The following is a 27,864-nucleotide window of genomic DNA, read 5'->3' on the forward strand; positions in this document are numbered from 1 at the left end:
GGAGATGAGGGTAACTTCCTGTTTCTGCCTTCCGGGTTTGAGAGCTTAGGACCCTGGGTTGGTGGGGTCAGAGGGAGAGGGGGTGCCTTCCTCCCGGACTGCTGGGGGTGCAGGGCGCCTTGGGTGTAGCACCCAGAACAGTGAGTTCCTTCTTGGGGGGAAGGGAGCCGAGGGTTGCGGGCTAGAGGAGTGGAAACAGCCCCGTCCAGGCTGCAGTGGACGTCCGGGAGAGTTCCCGCTGCTGCCAGGGGCGAAGGCCCAGCATCTCCCGCCGGCGGGCCACCGTCATCCTTGTCCGCGGGGTCCCTTACGGGATCTTGTCGGCCGGAGACCGTTTGGTATCCTGGAACTTCACCCCCCAGCGTCTCCAACTTGTCCCAGCCAGCGGTTCTTAAAACTAGGCTTCAGGCAGTGCATTTTCTTTGAAGGCTTTCTGATCAAAGCACGGCCCCACTCTGATCACATTGTTGCTCTAGAACAGTGAAAACACTCCTTCCCCGTGGAGAGACATCTTAATGGCAGCCTTGTATGGCCTTGCATTTGCCACCATTTTGCTGAGCCACTGTTCCGGGGGCTCCTTTGCTGCCAAATTTAATAGTATTTTAGTAGGGAAAATGGGGGGATGGTAATGTGTTGCCCAGACTCTTGCTGCTTTTGTAAATACTTTGATAACAGTATGTAACTTAGGACAGCAAAATATATATAACTCCATTCGAACAACTCCACCCCCTTCCTTTTTTTGCATTCAGGTGTATGGTTTTTTCTCCCCCCGACTCAAACACTGGAGATATTAGTAATGTAGACTAGTTTCACGTTTCTCTAGAACAAATCCCCACTTGCTGAGTGTGCTTAGGGAATGTCGACTCACTTTGTTAACAAGGTTTAGGAATGTAGACCTGTTTTCTAAAACGCCAGTCAATATATTCTAAAATAAAGGGACTCTTTGAGGATTCTTTGCAGTTTGGGATTATGCCCAGCTCTGCTTCCTGTTCTAGTTTACGATAATAGATCAGAAGGTGAAAAAGGTCAGCATCCAAACAGACTTGGAGCTCAATCTTGCTCTACCACTTTCTAGGTGACCTTAGGAAAGTTTCTTAATACCTTTCAAACTCATCCTATAAAATGCTGGTAGTTGTTCATACACTTCAGAGGGCTACTGTAAGAATTAAATGACAAATGTGTGCAAATTATTTCATTCACTACCTGGCACATAATAGGCAGTAATGGTGAAGATACAATATAAGTACATATACTATTTTTTGTTTTTAAAATGTGTGCATTTGTATATCCTTTTACATCCTTATTTTTCTCCCAAATAATGATATTCTTTATATTCTGAAATGGATGCCAAAAGTCCATATGTCACTGCCTTCCTGTGGTAGATCACATTTTCTTCTTTTTCTTTTTTTTTTTTTTTTTTGTTGAGACAGAGTCTTGCTCTGTCACCCAGGCTGGAGTGGTGCAATGGCACGATCTCGGCTCACTGCAACCTCTGCCTCCTGGGTTCAAGCGATTCTCCTGCCTCAGCCCCCTGAGTAGCTGGGACTACAGGCGCCCGCCACCACGCCCGGCTAATTTTTTGTATTTTTAGTAGAGACGGGGTTTCACCGCATTAGCCAGGATGGAACATTTTCTACTCCCTTAAAATAGGTTAGTGATTGTTGGCTCCAGAAGACAAAGTTTAGGCTGAAATGGATATTGTGAATATGATAGACTTAGGAACTAAGTGCAAGGAGGAAGAGGTCCCTCTTTAGCCTCCTTTTTATATTGCAGGGTTATTGGCTATAATTATTCCACCTCTGCTTTGTCCTAATTTCTCTTTACTGGTTATGTAAATCCTAACTTTCCTTTGAAATTGACTTCAAAGGTTTCCTTCTGTCAAGACCAAGTTATTCTTTTGAAACTAAACAGGGTGCTTTTTTTCTTTAGCTGCTGCTTATGCCTGCATATTGATTCCTTGAAGTCTTTGTAAGTTATATTATTGGTGTCTTAAAAAAAATACTTTGCTTTTTAAATTAAAAGTGTTTCTAAGCTACGTGTGGACAATGAGGATTAGTATTCTGTCTTTGAAGTTTGATCCTCAGACCTTTAATGTGAAGATTTGCTTTTTTGCATTGTTATTTCAGGGTTAACCCTTAATTCTAAACACTTAGGTCTGAGATAAGATTTTCTAAAAGGGCTGCTAAAAGTTGTGTTTCTTATTTTCGGTATGGTTCATGGAACATTCTGTGCCTCCTATTGTTGTGTTGGAATGGTTGGGAAGGAAGGAGGAAGAATAAGCTTTAACAAATACCTCCAAACATAATTTATTTCCTTCCACAGGGTTTCTGATCTCTAACTTGGCTGTGATCATTGTGATGGAGCAAGAAAAAAAAACTGTTGGTCTCCAATTCTAACGACTTTATGGAGAGAGAGAGTTTGAAAAGCCCCTTCACAGGTGAGGGATCAAGACGATTATCTGAATCCTTAGGAAATTCGATGTAGAAAGAACAGGACACTAGAATGAGACAAACCTTAATTTAATTCCTTGTTCTGTCACTTATAAGCTGTGTTAATTATTTCAGCCTCATTGTTCTCATCTTTAAGAAAATGAATAATATCTATTTCACATATATTTTAGAATTAGTGAGATACCACATCCAAAGCTACTGTTCTTGATAAATAGTGGCTATTGTTATTTCTATAGCATTTGCTCAGATTTTAGCAAAGCTATTGTCTAGTTTTTACCTGAGATGGTATCCTGTTCAATTTCACTCCTATTCACATCAATCCTGTTTTTTCTCTTAAGTCTTCTAGAACAAAACTTAACGTATTTATTTTTAGATTGATGTTCCCTTTGCCAATAATGATTCAAATAATTCATTATTGTTGTTGCTAAGTACAAAAAAAATCCACCTGCTTCTGGTAAACAGAGGAAAAGAAGTAAAACTGTCTTTAAAAACTTTTTTATATGAAATTATTTATGAGGTTTTACAGTGTTATTTCCTCTCTTCCACTGCAATTTAGAATTTATTTCTCTGGCAGAGATTCGGAATATGATTAGAATATTTGTTTATTCTTGCAGGAGGTGCAAGTATGAATAATTTGGAAACTGTTCACCACAATAATTCTAAGGCAGATAAAGAGAAACCTTCAGAATGGTCTAAAAGACATAGACCACAACATTATAAGCATGAGGATGCAAAAGAAATGCCACTGACATGGGTTCAAGATGAGATTTGGTGTCATGATTCCTATGAGAGTGATGGCAAGTCAGAGAATTGGGGAAATTTTATAGCTAAAGAGGAGGAAAAACCCAATCACCAGGAATGGGACCCAGGAGAACATACCAATGCCTGTGTCCAGCAGAATTCATCCTTTGTAGACAGACCCTACAAATGTTGCAAATGTTGGAAAAGCTTCAGTAATAGTTCTCATTTGCGTACTCACCAGAGGACCCACTCAGGAGAAAAGCCTTATAAATGCTCTGAGTGTGCAAAATGCTTTTGTAACAGTTCTCACCTGATTCAGCATCTAAGAATGCACACAGGAGAGAAGCCCTACCAGTGTGGTGAATGTGGGAAAAGCTTCAGCAATACCTCCCATCTTATTATCCATGAGAGAACTCACACGGGAGAGAAACCCTATAAATGTCCCGAGTGTGGGAAGAGATTCAGCAGCAGCTCTCACCTTATTCAGCATCACAGATCACATACGGGTGAAAAACCATATGAATGTTCTGTCTGCGGAAAAGGCTTCAGTCACAGCTATGTCCTAATAGAACATCAGAGGACTCACACTGGAGAAAAACCTTACAAGTGCCCTGATTGTGGGAAGAGTTTTAGTCAGAGTTCCAGCCTCATTCGCCACCAGCGGACACACACAGGTGAGAAACCCTACAAATGTCTTGAGTGTGGAAAAAGCTTCGGTTGTAATTCTACTCTAATAAAACATCAGAGAATACATACAGGAGAAAAGCCTTATCAATGTCCAGAATGTGGGAAGAATTTTAGTCGTAGTTCAAACCTTATTACACACCAGAAAATGCACACAGGAGAGAAATCCTATGAAAGTTCGGAATATGAAGAAAGTTTGAGTCAGAACTGCAATGTGATAGAAGAATGCAGAATCCAGTTAGGAGAGAAACCATATAGATGTTGTGAATGTGGAAAGAGTTTTGGCCTTAGCTCCCATCTCATTAGACATCAGAGAACACATACAGGAGAAAAACCTTACAGATGTTCTGTGTGCTGGAAAACTTTCAGTCAGAGTTCCACCCTGGTGATTCACCAAAGGACACATACAGGAGAGAAACCTTATAAATGTCCTGATTGTGGTGAATGCTTCAGTCAGAGCTTTAACCTTATCAGGCACCAGAGGACCCACATAGGGGAAAAACCTTACAAATGTACCAGCTGTGGGAAATGCTTCAGCAGAAGTGCCTACCTCAGTCAGCATCGAAAAATTCACATAGAAAAGCCTTTTAAGTCTCCCGACGGGGATTTTCCTCATGAATGGACTTGGAAAAACTGTTCAGGGGAAATGCCCCTCATCCCTTCATTTTCTGTCTCAAATTCATCTTCTTGAGTCCCAAAGCCTGGTTGGTGATGGTTTTTTCTTCCTTGTTGGACCATGACAATTTAGGTATTCTGTGATTGTTGTGCTATAAAGTTTCTTTGATGTGTTTGTCAAAACATTTGGAAAAAGTCAACCTCCCAGTTTAAAGGATGGGAAGACCCCAATCACCAGGTTATTGGATCTGTCCAGTGAGAGATTCATCCACCAAGGATGAAGAAAGGAGGACTTTTAAAAATTTAAGGTAAGATAGTAATAGCTTCAAAAGAACACGTACAGAGTAATCCTGAGAGTAAGCAAAGGAACCATGAGAACCTGAAGCTAGAATTGCTATTGAATTACTTTATTTTCTCTTCCCTTATTGGGTAGAGATACATCATTACTGGCCTCAGGGGTTTACCCAGAGAAAGGGTATTTTTGAGCAAATAATGTGATTTCCTGGCTATTTTGTTGGGGCTTAAGAAGAGATTTTTTTTTTTTTCAAATGCATTTTTAGTCACTAAAAATTAACTGTTGTACCATCTAGAACTATACTGTCCAGTACTGTAGCCTCTAGCCATATGTAGCTATTTGTATTAAGATTAATTGAAATTTTAAATCCAGTTCCTCAGTCACACTAGCCACTTTCTAAGTGCTCAGTAGCTCTGTGTGACCAGCGGCTGCTGTATTGGATATTATAGAAGGTTCTTTCATTCAAGATCATCATTCTTGACAGACCCATAAATATTTCCTATAAAGACTGTAGAAGTGTGTTCTGGAGGGTTTGCTCTCCAAAAGGAATTGTAAGATAGAGTAGCATTGGGATAGAGTATTGAAAACACTGGGTTTAGAGATTGGATATTTTAATGATTGTGTGTTCTAATTCATGTGCTGCCAACTGAGTTATCTGGTGATATGACCTCACTGTCTTGACCAAAGCCAGAATAGAAGGCAGGATTCCTGAATTCTATCTTAAAATTTGTAATGAAGAGCCTTTTCCCTAAATTATCCCATTATGTAATTCTTGGTCAGCTCAAGAACTGGGTTCTTTTTCTAATAATTAACTCACTAAATCTGAGCCAGTGTCCAAGGACAGTTTGCCATTAAGAAGTACTGAAACTTCTTAGCTTTGGTACTGACAGTTTTCTTTTGCCTCTTGACATAATTGGTATATGGATCTGATAGCTGAGGTCCCATCTTCCCTACTCATTCCTATGGGAGTGATGCTTTGGAAATTATTAGATATATCCTATTCCCTTCCTCCCATTTTTTTTCCTACTAGTGCAAAAGGTAGATGAGTAGGAAGATTAGGACTCCTGAGTTGCCCATGATTTCATCTAATTTTTGGATTCAGAATATATTTTATGAATAATATGCAGAGATGCATATTAGGAATTTGAAGCCAGAATGGGTCAGTTGTAGCTGCTACAAAGTTCTGTAGCTGATGGTCATTTAATTGCATGGGGATTATTTTATCTTTCATGATTGTGGTGCACCTGATGCTGGCAGGGTATTTGTGTGTTTTTGTATTGTTATTTGATTACAGAAATAAAGCAAAAACTAACAAATAAAGGTATTGAAGAATTTGGGGGAAATTTTCTGCTTTCAAAAAAGGGGGAAACCATTAGGCATTATTGGCTTTTTATTTTTATTTTTTTCTTATTCATTAATTTTTTTTTTTTTGAGACAGAGTCTCACTCTGTCGCCCAGGCTGGAGTGCAGTGGTGTGATCTTGGCTCACTGCAAGCTCTGCCTCTTGGGTTCATGCCATTCTCCTGCCTCAGCCTCCCGAGTAGCTGGGACTACAGGCGCCCGCCACCACACCTGGCTAATTTTTTGTATTTTTAGTAGAGACGGGGTTTCACCGTGTTAGCCAGGATGGTCTCGATCTCCTGACCTCATGATCCAGCTGCCTTGGCCTCCCAAAGTGTTGGGATTACAGGCATGAGCCACTGCGCCCGGCCCTTATTAATTTTTTTAAGGGATAAGATCTCACACTGTCACCCAGACTGTAGTGCACTAGCACCATCATAGCTGACTGCAGCCTCAGACCCCTGGGCTCAAGGGATCTTCCCATCTCCGCCTCCTGAGTAGCTAGGACTACAAGCACATGCCACTGCAGCCAGCTAATTTTAAAATTTTTGTAGAGACAGGGTCTTGCTATGTTGCCCAGGCTGGTCTTGAACTCCTGGCTTCAAGCAGTTCTCCTCCCTCAGCCTCCCAAGCTGCTGAGATTACAGGTGTGAGCCACCACACCTGGCCCATTGGCTTTTGTGTGACCTCACCTGAGTATTTTTCTATCTTTGTATGTTATCTAGTATTGCCCAAATTTTCTTAAATTGTAATATTTCAGGACAAGTTTTTATGGTAACTAATAGTTTGATTAATGCTTGATAACTAAGGAGTTATCAACTTAGGAGTTTGCTGATAAACTTAGGAGTTTGCTGTTAAGGCTGATATTCAGTTACAAGGCAGCAGTGGTTGGGGTGATACAAAATCAATGCTCTGTGGTAGGTAACCACTCTGAGCCTCAGTTCCCTCATCTGTAAAGCAGAAATAATGCCTACCTTACAGGGTTACCATAAACATTAAATGAATGTTTGCAAAGCATATAGCACAGTGCTTAAACATAGCAAGGTATCAATAAATGATAATTAGTTGCTGCTATTATTATTAATTGAAACAAACAGAAAAAAAAATGTTATCCACATGTTTTAAAAATAGGAAGTAGTAGTACAGCCCCAAACTTATGTTACTTGTAGATTCTTTATGATCAACTTCAGGAATTTTAAGGGATAAAATATTGGAAAAGCACAGGACTATATTGTTTGCAGACTGTCTAAAACACATTTATTCACCTTGTAAGCAGCTGTAACAAAGAAACAGGAAATTTTACTAAATTTTCTTTTTATTCATGAAACAAAGGATTTGGTTTAAATTGGGAAAGAACAAAGTCGCAAGTTCAATTTAAGTTAATTTGCATCTGAAGAGATTAATAACAGGTACAATTTATGTCCTGTCACCATCACCTATACAATGTACTATGATGGCTGGCAATATATAAAACCTATTTCACAAACCTTGATGTCTACCAGAATAAAGATGTTCATATCTTAGATGGGTTAAGATGGGCTCCATTCTCTTTGGATTGAAAATGAGGAAAATGAGATTTGTACCTTATGATGGAGAAGATAACATAGTCAAACGTAATATGTGATGCTTTTATCTCAGTTTCATTAATCAGCAAGTAGGCTCTTTGTTTAGCTCCATGAGAAAGAAATTCTATATTCTCTATTTTTCTTGCTAGCATAAAGGACTCAGCATGTGAATAAAGAAAGCATTCTTTATTTATGAGTGATTTATTTCATGGTTTCTTTTTAATTAAATAGAAGAGACCTATAATGTATATTTTTCCTACTCAAAGAAGGAGCTCATATATATTTTCCATACCATAGCATAGGGAGAGCCATGTCAATGCATGTACTCACAACTATAGGAGGGAACTCACTCCCTAACTGCTGTACAGCCTACCAGAGGGCATGTAAGCATAAGTCTCTATTGTAATTAAGGTAAAGTCTTACTCTCATCATCCCAAGTCATCCAAGCGGGGTCTACCAACTGGGCCTTCTCCTTAGTGCTGTAGAAGTTTCTTCACTGATGGTGAGAGGTAGTGGAGTACAGCCGTACTGTGACTATTGCCCTTTATACGTTAATCTGACACATTGATCTCAGCCAGTCTAATTTTCTGAAATCATGGTGTTTTAGTATCTTTACTGTTGCCATAACAGAATACCTTAGCTGGGTAATTTATAAAGAAAAGAGGTTTATTTGGCTCATGATTCTGATGGCTGGAAAGTCCAAGAGCATGGGGCCAGCATCTGCTTGCTTCTGGTGAGGGCTTCTGTGCTGTGTCATAACATGGCAGAAGGTCAAGGGTGAAGGGAGCAGTGCAAAGGGGCAGAACATGAGAGTTGTAATCACTTCATAACAGCTCGCTCTCAGAAACTAATCCTGTCCCATGGGAGAGAGAGGTCTCACGTGAGAGAGAGAGGTCACTCACTGACAAGAATTGTAGAAGAATTGGCAGCACGCTGCCCATATGAGCAGAAGGAGCCCCCGTGACTCAGATGCCTCCCATTAGGCCCCACTTCTTAAAGGTACCACCTCCCAACATTGCTGCACTGGGAATTAAGGTCTTAACATGAGTTTTGGTGGGAACACTCAAATCATAGCATTTGGTAACAACAAGACTGTTGTTACAGTAGTCCCCCCTTATCCAAGGTTTTGCTTTCTGGGGTTTTAGTTACCCTTGGTCAACCATGGTCTGAAAATATTACATCACTACTCTTGCCCTTTGGGGCCTTTATTCAGTAAGGTCAGGATTATTTGAAGATAAGCATTGTGATACCACAACAGTAGATGTGATAACTGAGATGGCTACTAAGTGAATTATAGCAATCCAGGCCAGAAATGGTGGGACAGTGAGACATTTTGTCATGCTACTCAGAACAGCAGGCAGTTTAAAACTTAGAAATTATTTCTGGAGTTTTCTATTTACATCACAATGCATACATCATTTATTTCATTTCATGTCATCATGAAGCCATTGTACTATTTCATCATCACCTCAAGAAGAAAGGTAAGTACAGTACAATAAGATATTTTGAGAGAGAGACCACATTCACATAACTTTATTACAGTATATTGTTATAATTGTTCTATTTATTTATTGTTAATCTCTTACTGTACCTCATTTATAAATTAAAATGTATCATATCATTTAATTTATGTGATAAAATTAAACTTTATCATACATAAATTTTATGTATGGAAAAAACTTAGTATGTATAGGGTTCAGTACTGTCCTTGGTTTCAGGCATCTACCAGAAATCTTGGAATGTGCCCCCAGCAGATAAGGGGGACTACTGTGCTTCTTAAAATTCTGTATTTGATTTAATGTATTTATTTCTTCTTTCAAGCAGTATAACCATTCATTCAACAAAAATTTACTTGATGCCTAACATTTATTTAGCAGAGGCCATGTGACAATGGGGGGGCAAATGTGAGGACAATGCAGTTGTAGGAAAACATGCAGCTTTTTGCTTGGCTACTTTCTCCTTGGCAGCTCTGGAACTACACTTACTCTACTGAATCCTTCATATTCAAACTTAATAGATGATCTGAAAAGCTAGAGATAACAATAGATTAAAGTGGGTTATGTTTGCTCTGTGAAAATGCAAGCTCTCCGAAGTTTGACACAGTGCTTTGCACATAGTTGTGCTTAATAGTTATTGAGTGGGTGTCATATGCTTATGTGTTTTATGCTAATGTCTAAGAGTATGCCCTTCCAGGATATGGATCCATTTTTGTGACTGAATGGATCAAGTTTTGTAACCCTTAAGCCTAACACAGAGCCTGGCATATGAAGTGTTTATGGGTTTTGGTTGAGGGGTTTTCACCAGTGAATAAAGTCTACTGGATTAGATTGTATAATCTCAATGTCTCCTTGGGCTGGTTTGTAAATGAAAGTTGCTGTGATAGGAGGCTGGGTGTATCCTCACACTAACCTTAGAGGACATTTAAAAAGTGTCCTGGCCGGGCGCAGTGGCTCATGTCTATAATCCCAACACCTTGGGAGGCCAAGGCAGGCGGATCACTTGAGGTCAGGAGTTCAAGACCAACCTGGCCAACATGGTGAAACTCCATCTCTTCTAAAAATAATAATAAAATTAGCCGGGCGTGGTGGTGTTGCCTGTAGTACCAGCTACTCGGGAGGCTGAGGCAGGAGAATTGCTTGAACCCAGGAGGCGGAGGTTGCAGTGAGCCAAGATCACACCACTGCATTCCAGCCTGGGTGACAGAGCAAGACCTTTCTCAAAATAAATAAATAAATAAACAAACAAATAAATAAATAAATAAAAAGTGTCCTGATAGTTCACTACCCCGAGCTTCAGATTGGACTCTATAGGACAAGTTTAAAACTTGTTTCAAATTTAAATTTCAGTCACTTTCTAGCTTTGTATTTTGTACTTACCTTGTAGATTTGGTAAGCAGTGAATGAGGTGAACTTGGCATATCATAGGTGTTAAGGAAATACTTTTTTCCTTTTCTCTCCACCTCATTTGCTCATAATTTTGCCAGAGATAGACTTTAGGGACAGAAATGTTTAATCATTTGTTGGATGGATTATTTCTAGGTTTCTAAAATAGAGACATTAATAACACTTAGCTCATGGGTTTATTGTGAGGATCAGTGAGATGATGCATGTAAAGTGCTCAGTATTCCTGATACTTAGTCATCACTCAGTATTAACTGTTACTACCATTGTTATCATCAAAGGTGGCTCTAGACCAGCATGGGTCTTTGGATCGTCTTTTAAGTTAGCCTCAGTGACATGACTGTCCCCCGAGGCCACTAAAATAGTGCAATCTTTTTATTATTATTTATGCCATGAGTAGGAAGGGCCATGAATAAGTGTGTGGGGACATGAATAATAGCAAGCTGTTCAGGAGGCTGATAATGTAGCACATCATTTTTATAATATGGCAGCCAGTTGAGCAACTGCTGCATTTTCTGTTTAAAAATTATCCCCAGCTGAGTGTGGTGGCTTATGCTTATAATGCCAGCACTTTGTGGGATGCAGAGGTGGGAAGATCACTTGAGCCCAGGAGCTGGAGACCATCCTGGGCAACATAGTGGGACCCTGTCTCTACAGAAATTAAAGTTAAAAAAAAAAAATACCCTACCTGTCACTCCTCTATCTCTTATTTCTATTTTGTCCTCGTTTACCTCTTTCTGGCCCTAACCTCTGCCTCATCCGTCCATATGCCAACCCAAATTTTAAGATTTTTTCTTTTTAAGAGTCAGGGTCTTGCTCTGTCATCCAGGCTGGAGTGCAGTGGTGCAATCATGGCCCACTGTAACCTTGAACTCCTGGGCTCAAATGAGCTTTTTCCTACCATTTAATTTGTTCCCCATCCTTTCCTCTCATCACCCTCCCCTCTACCCCTGCTATGAGGTTGGAGTCAAGTCAAAGCTGAGGATGGTGCAAGTGTTGGGGTTAGTTAGAAGGATACAGATGGAAACAGAATGCCAGGCAATCATGACATAGTGCCCCTGTAGCCGCTTCCAAGCAGAGGCGGCTTGTGGGCACTAAGACAGCCAGGTTTCTGATGTAACATTGCACATTGCTTGACTCTGGTAAACTCAGTACATATTCTAGAATTTGACAGGTTGAGGGATGGAATGAAAGCTTGATTGAGAAATGAACATTATTAATTTTGAGCCTTACTAAGTCATGGATAAATGTTCACATTAAGAACATATTAGTTCATTAGACTGATAGACACAGGTGAAAGATTTTCCCCCTTAACATTGCTTTTTTCTGATTAAAGTAATACTAATTGTAAAATATACAAAGAAGTATAAATTAGGAAATACATTTAAGTATGAAGGCCAGAATTAAAATGACCCATAATCATTTTTTGATTATGCTGAGGTCTTTCCCAGTAACCTCTTTTCTAAGCATATATATGAATAAATATTTAAAATTGGATTATACGGAGTGTGTGTGTGTGTAAGTGTAGCATTGTGTCTTATTTTTTCTTAATATTACATCATTTGTCATTTTACTTGTTTTAAAATTGTTAGGAAGCTTTTAGTGGCTTCATAATATACTGAACGATTGTGTCATAACAATGTAATTGTTTTAATGTAGGACATTTATATTGTTTCTACTTGTTTGCTATTAAAAATAAAATAACACTGGCCAGGCACGGTGGCTCACGCTTGCAATTCCAGCACTTTGGGAGGCTGAGGTGAGTGGATCATCTGAGGTCAGGAGTTCGAGACTAGCCTGGCCAACATGGTGAAACCCCATCTCTACTAAAAATACAAAAATTAGCTGGGTGTGGTGGCATGTGCACCTGTAATCCCAGCTACTCGGGAGGCTGAGGCAGGAGAATTGCTTGACCCTGGGAGGTGGAGATTGCAGTGAGCCAAGATCATGCCACTGCAATCCAGCCTGGGGACTCCGTCTAAAAAACAAAACAAAACAACAACAACAAAAAACCACTGCTGTGCTGGGCACCATGGCTCACACTTGTAATCCCAGCACTTTTGGAATCTGAGGCAGGAGGATTGCTTGAGGCCAGGAGTTCAAGACCATCCTGGGCCACATAGTGAGACCCTATCTCTACAAAAAAATTTTTAAAAATTAGCGGGCATGGTGATGTGGCTATGGTTCCAGCTACTCAGGAGGTTGAGGTGGGTGGATTGCTTGAGCCTAGGAGGTCCAGACTGCAGTGAGCCATGATTATGCCATGGTACTCCAGCCTGAGCAACAGTGAGACCCTGTCTCAAAAAAGTAAAAATAAAAATACTACTTTGAACAGGCTGTTTTTAGCTGCTGTTTTGTTTTAGTGTTGTGGTTGTGATTGTTTGGTCTTGCTTTTATGCTTTTTTTAAAAAAAATACAAATCTTAGAGTACATGTCTAATTATTTCCTTAGCATAAATTTCTAAAAGTGAGATTATTGAATCAGTGGGCATAAATGATTTTAAAGGCATTTTGTTTAATTGCTCTCCAGAAATTATATCAGTTTAAAGTATCCTGGTGGAAGAATTTTCTTAAACACCTTTTTTTGTGGGACAAAGAAGAACAAATGATATGTAAATAGATCATATATTATTATAATTCTTTTTTTTGTATTATTATTATATTTTAAGTTTTAGGGTACATGTGCACAATGTGCAGGTTAGTTACATATGTATACATGTGCCATGCTGGTGTGCCCCACCCATTAACTCGTCATTTAGCATTAGGTATGTCTCCTAATGCTATCCCTCCCCCCTCCCCTCACCCCACAACAGTCCCCAGAGTGTGATGTTCCCCTTCCTGTGTTCATGTGTTCTCATTGTTCAATTCCCATAATTCAAGGCCAACACATTAATATGATGAAAACCTTCTCTTGAGATTTTTGTTTTGGTTTGTTTTTGAGACAGGGTCTTACTCTGTTGCCTAGGCTGTACAGTACACTGGTGTAGTCACGGCTCTCTGCAGCCTTGACCTCCCAGGCTCAAGCAATCCTTCCACCTCAGCCTCCCAAGTAGCTAGGACTACAGGCACACCACCTTGCCCTGCTATTTTTTTTTACTTTTGTTTTGTAGAGATGGGGTCTTGTATGTTGCCCAAGCTGGTTTTGAACTCCTGGCTCAAGTGATCCTCCTGCCTTGGCCTCCCAAAGGGCTGGGATTACAGGCATGAGCCACTGCACCTTGCCTGAGATGGTTTTTATAAGATAATCTTGTTCCTCCTCTCCTGGTCTTAGGATCAACTGAGATTCACCTTGGGTTGAATCATTTTAAGAATTACTTTGACTTTTCCTTTTGCTGCCCTAGGCATAATTTCAAGGGACATCTTCAGGAGCTGCTTTAAGAACTAGGGAAATAAGATGAGGTTTTGGTACCAGGAGTACTTCCAGAGGAACAGAATTTTAAGGGTGGATTTTCGTAATTGGTTTTGGGGTTTCTGGAATTGGCTCTTTAATCTGAGTAGAGCTAAAAATGCTAAAGACTCTCTACTTCTAATATTACAGACAGCACTGATAATCCATGGCTGAGTTGTTTATAGAGATATGCAAAATAAATGCATGTGACACTCCTAATTCACCACTTATAAGAAGCAATGCACTTGGTGATTCTGTACATGATACTTTAGTATGTTTGTGGAAAATCAAGAAACATAATGACATTAGTTGGTTGCTACTAATATTGCTGGGCAAAGTAATGAAAGAAAATTATGAGCTCAGGGATTTGAATTCTCAGCTCCAGGTATACATAAATAGTCTAGAAACTTCTAAGTGTTCCCTGAAGGAGAATCTTCTCCCCAGTAGCCTTTGGGTTGAAATTACTGAAAACCAAACGCAAGCCCTGATCATGCAACTAGCTTACCTACGAAGAAAGGTGCACTCAGCCTCACAGGATGTTTACTGTTAAAGTGAGGGCATTGATTGGGAAAGAATGGGAATAATTGGATTCCAAGGTGGCAGGGTCCAAGTGGCAAAACTCAACTGCCATAGGCAAGGTGGGCATAGTTATCATAATGAACGAACAGCAGAGGCAATCCAACAATCAGAATAATCTGACTCATGTAGACATTTGGCTTTGGCTAATTAATCTTGATGTTCCTAGAAGTGAAATAGATGGGAAGCTTACTACATTCTTAAGCAGAAAACTTCCAGGTCAAGTGAACAAAAGTCTAACTCAAATATTAAAAACAGATCATCGTGGCCACTCAATTTCCACACTTGAGCCAGTTTACAGACCCAGAACCCCTTGAATAAAGGGTACCCTACCCTTCATTTGGGTATACTACCAAACATTTATACTGTTTATACCTCCGGCCTTTTACTAGGGTAACTGCACATTGGGGAAAGAGAAATAATCAGAACTTTCAGGGAACTACTGACAACTGGCTCTGAACTGACATTGATTCCAGGAGACCCAAAATATGGTGGCCCTCCTCCAGTCAGAGTAGCAGCTTATAGAGGTCAGGTGATCAGTGGAGTGTTAGCTCAGGTTTGACTTACAGTGGGTCCAGTGAGTCCCCAAACCATCCTGTGGTCACTTCCCCAGTTCCAGAATGCATAGTTGGAATACACATACTTAGCATACTGAGCAGAATTTCCACATTGGTTGCCTCACCTGTGGAGTGAGGGATATTATGATTGGAAAGGCCAAATGGAAGCCATTAGAGCTGCGTCTACCTGGGAAAATAGTAAATCAGAAATCGTATCACATCTTTGGAGGGATTTCAGAGATTAGTGCCACCATGAAGGACTTGAAAGATGCAGAGGTGGTGGTTCCCTGCCCATTCTTATTCAACTCTCTGCCCTGTGTAGAAGACAGGATCTTGGGGAATACAGCGGATTACTGTAAGCTTAACCAAGTGGTGACTCTAATTGCAGCTGCTGTACCAGATGTGGTTTCATTGCTTGAGCAAATTAACACATCCCTTGGTACCTGGTATGCAGCTACTGATGTAGCAAATGCATTTTTCTCCATACCTGTCCATAAAGGCCAGCAAAATACCTTCACTGTCCTGCCTCAGGTGTATATCAAGTCTCTAGCTCTGTGTCATAATTTAGTTTACAGAGATCTTGATTGCCTTTCCCTTCCACAAGATACCACACTGGTCCATTACATTGATGACATTAAGCTGATTGTACCCAGTGAGTAAGAAGTAGCAACCACTCTGGACTTACTGGTAAGACATTTGTGTGTCAGAGGGTGGGATATGAATCCAACCCTCAATGAAATTTCTAGGGGTCCAGTAGTGTGGGGCCTGTTGAGACATCCCTTCTAAGGTAAAGTTCTTGCATCTGGCCCCTCCTGTAAACAGGAAACAATGCCTAGTGGGCCTATTTGGATTTTGGGAGGAACATGTTCCTCACTTGGGTGTGTTGCTTTGATCCATTTACTGAGTGACTAGAAAAGCTTCTAGATTCAAGAGGGGCTGCAACAGATCTCTGGCTATTATGCAAGCTGCATTGCCACTTGGGCCATATGATCCAGCTGATTCAATGGTACTTAAGATGTCAGTGGCTGATAGGGATGCTGTTTGGAGCCTTTGGCAGGACCCCATTGGTGAATCACAGTGGAGGCCTTTAGGATTTTGGAGCAAGGCCCTGCTATCATCCACAGATAACTACCCTCCTTTTGAAAGATAGCTCTTGGCCTGCTACTGGACCTTAGCAGAAACTAAGTGGTTGATCATGGGCCACCAAGTTACCATGTGACCTGAACTGCCTATCATGAACGGGGTGTTATCTAACCCACCAAGCCATAAAGTTGGGTGTGTACAGCAGCACTCCATCATCAAATGGAAGTAGGGTATTGATCAGCCTGAGCAGGTCCTGAAGGCAAAAGAGATTCCATGAGGAAGGGACTCAAATGCCTATGTTTCCTGCGCTACACTCTCTTCTCTCTCCCAGCCTGCACCTTTGGCCTCATGGGGATGACTCTATGATCAGTTGACAGAGGAAGAGAAGACTAGGGCCTAGTTTTCAGATGGTTCTTCGTATATGCAAGTACCACCAGAAAGTGGACAGCTACAACACTGCAGCCCCTTTCTAGAACATCCCTGAAGGAAGGTAGTGAAGGGAAATCCTCCTGTGAACAGAATTTCAGGCAGTGCACCTCGTTGTGCATTTGCTTGGAAGGAGAAATGGCCAGATGTGTGATGACATGCTGATTCATGGGCGATAGCCAATAGTTTGACTGAATGGTCAAGAACTTGGAAGGAACATGATTGGAAAACTGGTGACAAAGGAATTTGGGGAAGAGGTTTTGTGGATAGACCTCTCTGAGTGAGCAAAAGATGTGATGATATTTGTGTGCCATATGAATGCTCACCAAAGGATGACCACCTCAGCAGAGGAGAATTTTAATAATCAAGCGAATAGAATGACCTGTTCTGTGGATACCAGTAGACCTCTTTCCTTAGCCACCCCTATCATTGCCCAAAGGGCTCATAAGCAAAGTGGCCATGGTGGCAGGGATAGTGTTTATGCATGGACTCAGCAACACGGACCCCCACTTACCAAGGCCAACCTGGCTACAGCCACTTCTGAGTGTCCATTCTGCCAGCAAGAGACTAACATTGAGCTCCTGATATGGCACCATTCCCCAGGGTGATCAGTTATCTGGTGGCAGGTTGATTACAGTGGACTGCTTCCATCACAGAAGGGACAGCCGTATGTCTTTACTGGAATAGACACTTACTCTAGATATGGATTTGTCTTCCATTCATGCAAGGCTTCTGCCAAAACTCCATCCATGGACTTACCAAATGCCTTATTCACCATCATGTTATTCCACACAGCATTGCTTCTGACCAAGGAACTCACTTCCAAAGGAACTTCCAAGGAACTCACAGCCAAAGAAGTGTGGCAATGGGCGCATGCTCATAGAATTCATTGGTTTTACCTTGTTTCCCATCATCTTGAAGCAGCTGGCTTAACAGAATGGCAGAATGACCTTCTGAAGTCACAGTTACAGTGCTAGCTAGGTGACAATACTTTGCAGGACTGGAACAAGGTTCTTTAAAAGGCCGTATATGCTCTGAATCAGCATCCAATATATTATACTGTTTCTCCCATAGCCAGGACTCATGCGTCCAGCAATCAAGGGGTGAAAAATGGGAGTGGCATCACTCACCATTGCCCCTAGTGACCCACTAGCAAAATGTTTATTTTCTGTTCCAATGACATGTTCTGCTGGCCTAGAGGCATTAGTTCCAGAGAGAGGAATACTTTTACCAGCAGACACAACAATGATTTCATTGAATTGGAAGTTTAAAACTGCCACCGGGCCAACTTGGACTCCACACAGGCTAAGAAAGGAGTTAAGGTGTTGGCTGAGGTGACTGATCTGTACTACCAAGGGTGAAATTGGACTATTACTCCACAATGGAGGTAAGGAAGAGTTTGTCTGAAATACAGGAAGTCCCTTAGTTTTACCATGCCTTATGATTAAGGTCAATGGGAAACTATTATACAATAACTGAATCCAGGCAGGACTATGAGTGGCCCAGACCCTTTAGGAATGAAGGCTTGTGTCACCCCACCAGGTAGAGAACCACAACCAGCTGAGGTGCTTGCTGAACTTGAAGGCAAATGGAATACAGCATATACAATAGAAGAAAGTAGTTATAAATACCAGCTATACCCACATGACCAGTTAACAGAATTGAGGACTGTAATTGTCATGACTGTTTCCTCCCTATTTTGTTAAGAATACCTTCATGCATAGATACATACATCTTACACAGATATTTGTTGTCTTTCCTCTCTTATTCATTTAGCATTAACATAAAATTTATTGACTTTTAGTGTTTAAGTATTGTTACTTTTACATCACAGTATTTAAGTTATGGGATATCAGGAGAAGAGTAAACATCACTAAAGAAGTTCACCTTCTCTTCTGGGGATGGGATTTGTGCATTTTCAGTTGTACACAGGATAGTTGTATCATGTTAGGTGGAATTATGACCTTTTTATTGCTTTTATTTGGAGATGAAGTATGGTTTAAGGAGATGTGTATGGGTGATAGCTTAACAAGGGGTGGACTTGCAATGGTTAATTTTAGGTGTCATCTTGACTGGATTAAGGGATGCCTAGATAGCTAGGGAAACATTATGTCTGGATGGGTCTGTGAGGGTGTTTCCAGAGGAGACTGATACAAGAGTCAGTGGACCGAGAGAGGAAGACCTGTCCTCAATGTGGTCAGGCACCATCCACGTAGCTAGGGGCCAGCTGGGACAAAGGGGGAAGATGGGAGACCCTTGTTCTCTGCTCTCTGTCTGCTTTCCAGATCTGGATGCCTGTTCTTCTCCTGCCCTGATCCGATTCCAGGTTCTTTGGCTTTTGGACCCTGGGACTTGCACCAGGGTCCTCCCAGGATTGTCAGGCTTTTGTTCTCAAACTGTTCTCAAGCTACATCATCTGAAGCTTCCAGACTAAGCCATGCTACTGGCTTTGCTGATGCTCCAGCCTGCACGTGGCCTATGGTGGGACTTTATCTCTGTGGCAGTGTGAGCCAATTTTCCCTAATAAATTCCCTTCCATATATCCTGTTGCTTCTGTCTCTCTGGAGAACTGTTACTGATTCAGGTGAATTCCTAGAAGTGGGATTATTGAATCAAAGGGTATACATTGTTTTCAAGGCATATTGCTTAATTACTTTCAGAAATTTTATCAATTTAAATTACCCCAGCGAAGTAATTTTGTTAAATCCTTTTGGGGAGAGGGGGAGAACAACAAATAATAGGTAAATAAATTACATATTATTGTAATTCATGGCCAATATATTAATATGATGAAAACCTTCTTTTAAGGCAGATTTTTTAGTTAATCTTTTTCCTCCTCTTCACTCCCCTTCTCCTTGGCTTAGGATCAGCTGAGATTCACCTTGCATTGAATCATTTTAATAATTACTCTGGCTTTTTCTTTTGCTGCCCTCGGCACAATTCCAGTGGATATCACTAGGATGTGCTCCAAGAACTAGGGAAATGAGCCAAGGCTCAAAGTCTGAAGTGCCAAGAGGAAGAATGCTTGAGGAAGAGGCTGTCTAGTTCAATATATATTGCCACCCAGTTCAGAAAATGAAGTGCACCCCAAATCTAGGAGACTAGGTTCAACTCTGATTTAGCAAATGAATATTTTCTAGTTTTTAAAATTGATATTGTGAAAGCTGAGTGTACAAAATGGAGTCAGTCTTGTCATTACCAGCTAAAATGGAGTCCAGAGGTCATAAAAAAGGGCACCCACTTCCCACACACCTGTTCCATAAACTATTTTTGCAATTTAACAAAAAACCCGCAGAGACCTACCTATGGATTTAAGATTATGTCTTACCTGGTAACTGCTGCCTCTTCATCAAGCAGAACTTACTAGCTCCTGCTGGCACCAGTGAACTTTCTTTCAAAACAATGTACCTTCCTCACTTTCCCAGTAAAACCTCAGCCTTTCCCTTTGTTCTTTGGACACACCCAGGTGCTGCCCAGGTCTGGGTGTCCTGAATTGCAATTCCTGCATTTTCCCAAATAAACTCTTTCTTAGAGATTGACCTTTATATATTATTTCAAATTAACAATATTGAGGAAAAAAACAGAATGGAGATTTATAGAAAGATATCAAATAAGACTGCTCAGAAGAATAGAAACTTCATCTTTCCAATCATACTGCCATCAAGAGTGAAAAACTTTTTGTTGGCTGTATACTTAGTGTTTTAGTAAGGGGAAAGGGAAGAGGAAAGGTAAGGTGTGATCACTGACATTGATGGAGGTTATACCTGCCTACTCCTACTAATTCTCCAAACCTAGCTTAAAAGTAACATCTTCTGGTAGGCCTTTCTTGACCCTTAGTTTTGTTTATAGCTTCTTACCCTCCAGAGCAACATCTGCTTACTGGTGGTGCTCTTCTCCTTCTTTCTTCCTCTTCCTCCCTCTCTTCCTCCTCCTCCTCCTTCTTCATACACATGACATCTGTAATTACTTGTTCACTGCTGTTTTCTCATTACACTCTAAACTCCAAAATGATAGGTACCATGTCTGCCTTGTTCACTGCCTGAGTCCCGGCACCAAACACAGTGCCTGACACAAAGTAGACACTTCTTACATAATTACATTAAATTCGATTGATGGTCACTCTAACTATGGTTTTATGAGCCATAAAGGAGAAAAAGAAAATGAAAACAATGTTCCAAATTAATACCGTTGGCTCCATCACTTGCAACTAGAATTTGCAAAAGATTACGTAAGTGCTGAGGGGATGTCCAAAAATTACATGATTGGGGTTAAAAGTCTTTGGATGAGGTAAATGGTGAGTGATAAAGTTTTGAAGGGCTGGGCATGGTGGCTCACCCCTGTAATCCCAGCACTTTGGGAGGCCAAGGTGGGAGGATTGATTGAGGCCAGGAGTTGGAGACCAGCCCAGGCAACATAGCAAGACCCTGTCTCTATGAAAAATAAATAAATTAGCCAGGTGTGGTGGCACACACCTATGGTCACAGCTACTTCCGAGGCTGATGTTGGAGGATGGCTTGAGCATGGGAGGTCAGGGCTTCAGCTATGTTTGTGCCACTGCACTCCAACCTGGATGACAGAGCAAGACCTTGTCTCAAATAAAAAAATAAAAAATAAAAGAAAATTTTGAGAAGACAATTATTTCGTTTGCTACCAAAACAATGGGATAACATTTTTAAAACGAAAGATTGTATTCAATACATTGAGGAAATGCTTACCATATGCCAAATACTGAGTATACAACTGTGAATAAGACATGGTCCTTGTCTTAAGGAGTTGAATCCCTTGTGTTAGGGAAGCAGGAACCTTGGAGAGCCAGAGTGGCACCACTTTAAAAATCAAATCCAGGAGCCAAGATGACCGAATAGGAACAGCTCCGGTCTACAGCTCCCAGCGTGAGTGACACAGAAGATGGGTGATTTCTGCATTTCCAACTGAGGTACCGGGTTCATCTCACTGGGGTGTGCCAGACAGTGGGTGTAGGACAGTGGGTGCAGCGCACCATGCGCAAGCCGAAGCAGGGTGAGGTATCGCGTCACCTGGGAAGTGCAAGGGGTCAGGGAATTCCCTTTCCTAGTCAAAGAAAGGGGTGACAGATGGCACCTGGAAAATCGGGTCACTCCCACCCTAATACTGTGCTTTCCCAACGGGCTTAAAAAACGGCACACCAGGAGATTATATCCTGCACCTGGCTCAGAGGGTCCTACGCCCACGGAGTCTCGCTCATTGCTAGCACAGCAGTCTGAGATCAAACTGCAAGGCGGCAGCGAGGCTGGGGGAGGGGCGCTCACTGTTGCCGAGACTTGATTAGGTAAATGAAGTGGCTGAGAAGCTTGAACTGGGTGGAGCCCACCACAGCTCAAGGAGGCCTGCCTGCTTCTGTAGGCTCCACCTCTGGGGGCAGGGCACAGACAAACAAAAAGACAGCAGTAACCTCTGCAGACTTAAATGTCCCTCTCTGACAGCTTTGAAGAGAGTAGTGGTTCTCTCAGCACGCAGCTTGAGATCTGAGAATGGGCAGAATGCCTTCTCAAGTGGGTCCCTGACCCCCGAGTAGCCTAACTGGGAGGCACCCCCCAGTAGGGGCGGACTGACACCTCACACGGCTGAGTACTTCTCTGAGACAAAACTTCCAGAGGAATGATCAGGCAACAGCATTTGCAGTTCACCAATATCCGCTGTTCTGCAGCCACCGCTGCTGATATCCAGGCAAACAGGGTCTGGAGTGGACCTCTAGCAAACTCCAACAGACCTGCAGCTGAGGGTCCTGTTGTTAGAAGGAAAACTAACAAACAGGAAGGACATCCACACCAAAAACCCATCTGTACATCACCATCATCAAAGACCAAAGGTAGATAAAACCACAAAGATGGGGAAAAAACAGAGCAGAAAAACTGGAAACTCTAAAAATCAGAGCGCCTCTCCTCCTCTAAAGGAAAGCAGCTCCTCACCAGCAATGGAACAAAGCTGGATGGAGAATGACTTGGACAAGTTGAGAGAAGAAGGCTTCAGACGATCAAACTACTCCTAGCTACAGGAGGAAGTTCAAACCAATGGCAAAGAAGTTAAAAGCTTTGAAAAAAAATTAGACCAACGGATAACTAGAATAACCAATGCAGAGAAGTCCTTAAAGGACCTGATGGAGCTGAAAACCAAGGCATGAGAACTACGTGACGAATGCAGAAGCCTCAGCAGCCGATGCGATCAACTGGAAGAAAGGGTATCAGTGATGCAAGAAGAAATGAATGAAATGAAGCGAGAAGAGAAGTTTAGAGAAAAAAGAACAAAAAGAAACGAACAAAGCCTCCAAGAAATATGTGACTATGTGAAAAGACCAAAGCTACGTCTGATTGGTGTACCTGAAAGTGACGGGGAGAATGGAACCAAGTTGGAAAACACTCTGCAGGATATTATCCAGGAGAACTTCCCCAATCTAGCAAGGCAGGCCAACATTCAAATTCAGGAAATACAGAGAACGCCACAAAGATACACCTTGAGAAGAGCAACTCCAAGACACATAATTGTCAGATTCACCAAAGTTGAAATGAAGGAAAAAATGTTAAGGGCAGCCAGAGAGAAAGGTCGGGTTACCATCAAAGGGAAGCCCATCAGACTAACAGCTGATCTCTCGGCAGAAACTCTACAAGCCAGAAGAGAGTGGGGGCCAATATTCAACATTCTTAAAGAAAAGAATTTTCAACCCAGAATTTCATATCCAGCCAAACTAAGCTTCATAAGTGAAGGAGAAATAAAATACTTTACAGACAAGCAAATGCTGAGAGATTTTGTCACCAGCAGGCCTGCCCTAAAAGAGCTCCTGAAGGAAGCACTAAACATGGAAAGGAACAACCAGTACCAGCCACTGCAAAAACATGCGAAATTGAAAAGACCATCAAGGCTAGGAAGAAACTGCATCAGCTAACGAGCAAAATAGCCAGCTGACATCATAATGACAGGATCAAATTCACACATAACAAGATTAACTTTGAATGTAAATGGGCTAAATGCTCCAATTAAAAGACACAGACTGGCAAATTGGATAAAGAGTCAAGACCCATCAGTGTGCTATATTCAGGAAACCCATCTCACATTCAGAGACACACATAGGCTCAAAATAAAGGGATGGAGGAAGATCTACCAAGCAAATGGAAAACAGAAAAAGGCAGGGGTTGCAATCCTAGTCTCTGATAAAACAGACTTTAAACCAACAAAGATCAAATGAGACAAGGCCATTACATAATGGTAAAGGGATCAATTCAACAAGAAGAGCTAACTATCCTAAATATATATGCACCCAATACAGGAGCACCCAGATTCATAAAGCAAGTCTTAGTGACCTACAAAGAGACTTAGACTCCCACACAATAATAATGGGAGACTTTAACACCCCACTGTCAACATTAGACAGATCAACGAGACAGAAAGTTAACAAGGATACCCAGGAATTGAACTCAGCTCTGCACCAAGCAGACCTAATAGACATCTACAGAACTCTCCACCCCAAATCAACAGAATATACATTCTTTTCAGCACCACACCACACCTATTCCAAAATTGACCACATAGTTGGAAGTAAAGCACTCCTCAGCAAATGTAAAAGAACAGAAATTATAACAAACTGTCTCTCAGACCACAGTGCAATCAAACTAGAACTCAGGATTAAGAAACTCACTCAAAACCACTCAACTACATGGAAACTGAACAACCTGCTCCTGAATGACTACTGGGTACATAATGAAATGAAGGCAGAAATAAAGATGTTCTTTAAAACCAATGAGAACAAAGACACAACATACCAGAGTCTCTGGGACACATTCAAAGCAGTGTGTAGAGGGAAATTTATAGCACTAAATGCCCACAAGAGAAAGCAGGAAAGATCTAAAATTGACACCCTAACATCACAATTAAAAGAACTAGAAAAGCAAGAGCAAACACAGTCAAAAGCTAGCAGAAGGCAAGAAACAACTAAGATCAGAGCAGAACTGAAGGAAATAGAGACACAAAAAACCCTTCAAAAAATTAATGAATCCAAGAGCTGGTTTTTTGAAAAGATCAACAAAATTGATAGACTGCTAGCAAGACTAATAAAGAAGAAAAGAGAGAAGAATCAAATAGACGCAATAAAAAATGATAAAGGGGATATCACCACCGATCCCACAGAAATACAAACTACCATCAGAGAATACTATAAACACCTCTACGCAAATAAACTAGAAAATCTAGAAGAAGTGGATAAATTCCTCGACACATACATCCTCCCAAGACTAAACCAGGAAGAAGTTGAATCTCTGAATAGACCAGTAACAGGCTCTGAAATTGAGGCAACAATCAATAGCTTACCAACCAGAAAAAGTCCAGGACCAGATGGATTCACAGCTGCATTCTACCAGAGGTACAAGGAGGAGCTGGTACCATTCCTTCTGAAACTATTCCAATCAATAGAAAAAGAGAGAGTCCTCCCTAACTCATTTTATGAGGCCAGCATCATCCTGATACCAAAAGAGACACAATGAAAAAAGAGAATTTTAGACCAATATCCTTGATGAACATTGATGCAAAAATCCTCAATAAAATACTGGCAAACTGAATCCAGCAGCACATCAAAAAGCTTATCCACCATGATCAAGTGGGCTTCATCCCTGGGATGCAAGGCTGGTTCAACATATGCAAATCAATAAATGTAATCCAGCATATAAATAGAACCAAAGACAAAAACCACATGACTATCTCGATAGATGCAGAAAAAGCCTTTGACAAAATTCAACAACACTTCATGCTAAAAACTCTCAATAAATTAGGAATTGATGGGACGTATCTCAAAATAATAAGAGCTATCTATGACAAACCCACAGCCAATATCATACTGAATGGGCAAAAACTGGAAGCATTCCCTTTGAAAACTGGCACAAGACAGGGATGCCCTCTCTCACCACTCCTATTCAACATAGTGTTGGAAGTTCTGGCCAGGGCAATCAGGCAGGAGAAGGAAATAAAGGGTATTCAATTAGGAAAAGAGGAAGTCAAATTGTCCTTGTTTGCAGATGACATGATTGTATATCTAGAAAACCCCATTGTCTCAGCCCAAAATCTCCTTAAGCTGATAAGCAACTTCAGCAAAGTCTCAGGATACAAAATCAATGTGCAAAAATCACAAGCATTCTTATACACCAATAACAGACAAACAGAGAGCCAAATCATGAGTGAACTCCCATTCACAATTGCTTCAAAGAGAATAAAATACCTAGGAATCCAAGTTACAAGGGATGTGAAGGACCTCTTCAAGGAGAACTACAAACCACTGCTCAATGAAATAAAAGAGGATACAAACAAATGGAAGAACCTTCCATGCTCATGGGTAGGAAGAATCAATATTGTGAAAATGGCCATACTGCCCAAGGTAATTTATAGATTCAGTGCCATCCCCATTAAGCCACCAATGACTTTCTTCACAGAATTGGAAAAAACTGCTTTAAAGTTCATATGGAACCAAAAAAGAGCCTGCATCGCCAAGTCAATCCTAAGCCAAAAGAACAAAGCTGGAGGCATCACACTACCTGACTTCAAACTATACTACAAGGCTACAGGAACCAAAACAGCATGGTACTGGTACCAAAACAGAGATATAGACCAATGGAACAGAACAGAGCCCTCAGAAATAATGCCACATATCTACAACTATCTGATCTTTGAGAAACCTGACAAAAGTAATGGGGAAAGGATTCCCTATTTAATAAATGGTGCTGGGAAAACTGGCTAGCCATATGTAGAAAGCTGAAACTGGATCCCTTCCTTACACCTCATACAAAAATCAATTCAAGATGGATTAAAGACTTAAATGTTAGACCTAAAACCATAAAATCCCTAGAAGAAAACCTAAGCAATACTATTCAGGACATAGGCACGGGCAAGGACTTCATGTCTAAAACACCAAAAGCAATGGCAACACAAGCCAAAATTGACAAATGGGATCTAATTAAACTAAAGAGCTTCTGCACAGCAAAAGAAACTACCATCAGAGTGAACAGGCAACCTACAAAATGGGAGAAAATTTTCGGAACATACTCATCTGACAAAGGGCTAATATCCAGAATCTACAATGAACTCAAACAAATTTACAAGAAAAAAACAACCCCATCAAAAAGTGGGCGAAGGACATGAACAGACACTTCTCAAAAAAGAAGACATTTATGCAGCCAAAAAACACATGAAAAAATGCTCATCATCACTGGCCATCAGAGAAATGCAAATCAAAACCACAATGAGATACCACCTCACACAAGTTAGAATGGTGATCATTAAAAAGTCAGGAAACAACAGGTGCTGGAGAGGATGTGGAGAAATAGGAACACTTTTACACTGTTGTTGGGACTGTAAACTAGTTCAACCATTGTGGAAGTCAGTGTGGCGATTCCTCAGGGATCAGAACTAGAAATACCATTTGACCCAGCCATCCCATTACTGGATATATACCCAAAGGATTATAAATCATGCTGCTATAAAGACACATGCACACATATGTTTATTGCGGCACTATTCACAATAGCAAAGACTTGGAACCAACCCAAATATCCAACAACGATAGACTGGATTAAGAAAATGTGGCACATACACACCATGGAATACTATGCAGCCATAAAAAATGATGAGTTCATGTCCTTTGTAGGGACATGGATGAAACTGGAAACCATCATTCTCAGCAAACTATTGCAAGGACAAAAAACGAAACACCGCATGCTCTCACTCATAGATGGGAATTGAACAATGAGAACACATGGACACAGGAAGGGGAACATCACATACCGGGGCCTGTTGTGAGGTGGGGAGAGGTGGGAGGGATAGCCTTAAGAGATATACCTAATGCTAAATGACGAGTTAATGGGTGCAGCACACCAACATGGCACAGGTATACATATGTAACAAACCTGCACGTTGTGCACATGTACCCTAAAACTTAAAGTATAATAATAATAAAATTTAAAAAAAAATCAACACCATCTTGAGACTAACAAGGCACATTCCTTTTCGGTCGCAACCCATAATCACAACACGTTTATAGTTGAGGAAACAGCCTAAAGATACCTACAAGGACACACTCCTACAAAAGCAGAAAGCCCAGATGTCCCAATACCCATAACAATATACGTTTTCAAGATAATTACAGTTAAGCTTTGATGTATTCACACACTAGAATGTCAAGGATAGTTATCTTTAAATCAATAGAATAATAAATTTTGTAATGCCGTCTGC

The 27,864-nt window shown here is 41.0% G+C and overlaps 1 protein-coding gene across 3 annotated transcripts; it reads left to right on the forward strand.

Moving 5' to 3' along the window:
- ZNF572 (zinc finger protein 572) lies at positions 1–27,414 on the forward strand. 3 transcript variants are annotated; one of them, XR_010127285.1, is made up of 4 exons: positions 26–140; positions 2,323–2,437; positions 3,065–4,798; positions 21,412–27,414. XR_010127285.1 is itself a non-coding variant. In XM_054499840.2 (3 exons), the coding sequence occupies exons 2-3, from the start codon at positions 2,404–2,406 to the stop codon at positions 4,564–4,566; spliced, it is 1,536 nt and encodes a 511-aa protein (XP_054355815.1). In that variant the 5' UTR covers positions 1–140; positions 2,323–2,403; the 3' UTR covers positions 4,567–6,117. The 3 variants fall into 3 exon arrangements, 1 of the variants encoding a protein (XP_054355815.1); XR_008504312.2 differs by lacking the exon at positions 21,412–27,414 and adding an exon at positions 9,137–10,352; XM_054499840.2 differs by lacking the exon at positions 21,412–27,414 and having other exon boundaries at positions 1–140; positions 3,065–6,117.
- The last annotated feature ends 450 nt before the right edge of the window (positions 27,415–27,864 follow it).

Source organism: Pongo pygmaeus, chromosome 7, assembly GCF_028885625.2.
Source record: "Pongo pygmaeus isolate AG05252 chromosome 7, NHGRI_mPonPyg2-v2.0_pri, whole genome shotgun sequence".
NCBI lineage: Eukaryota > Metazoa > Chordata > Mammalia > Primates > Hominidae > Pongo > Pongo pygmaeus.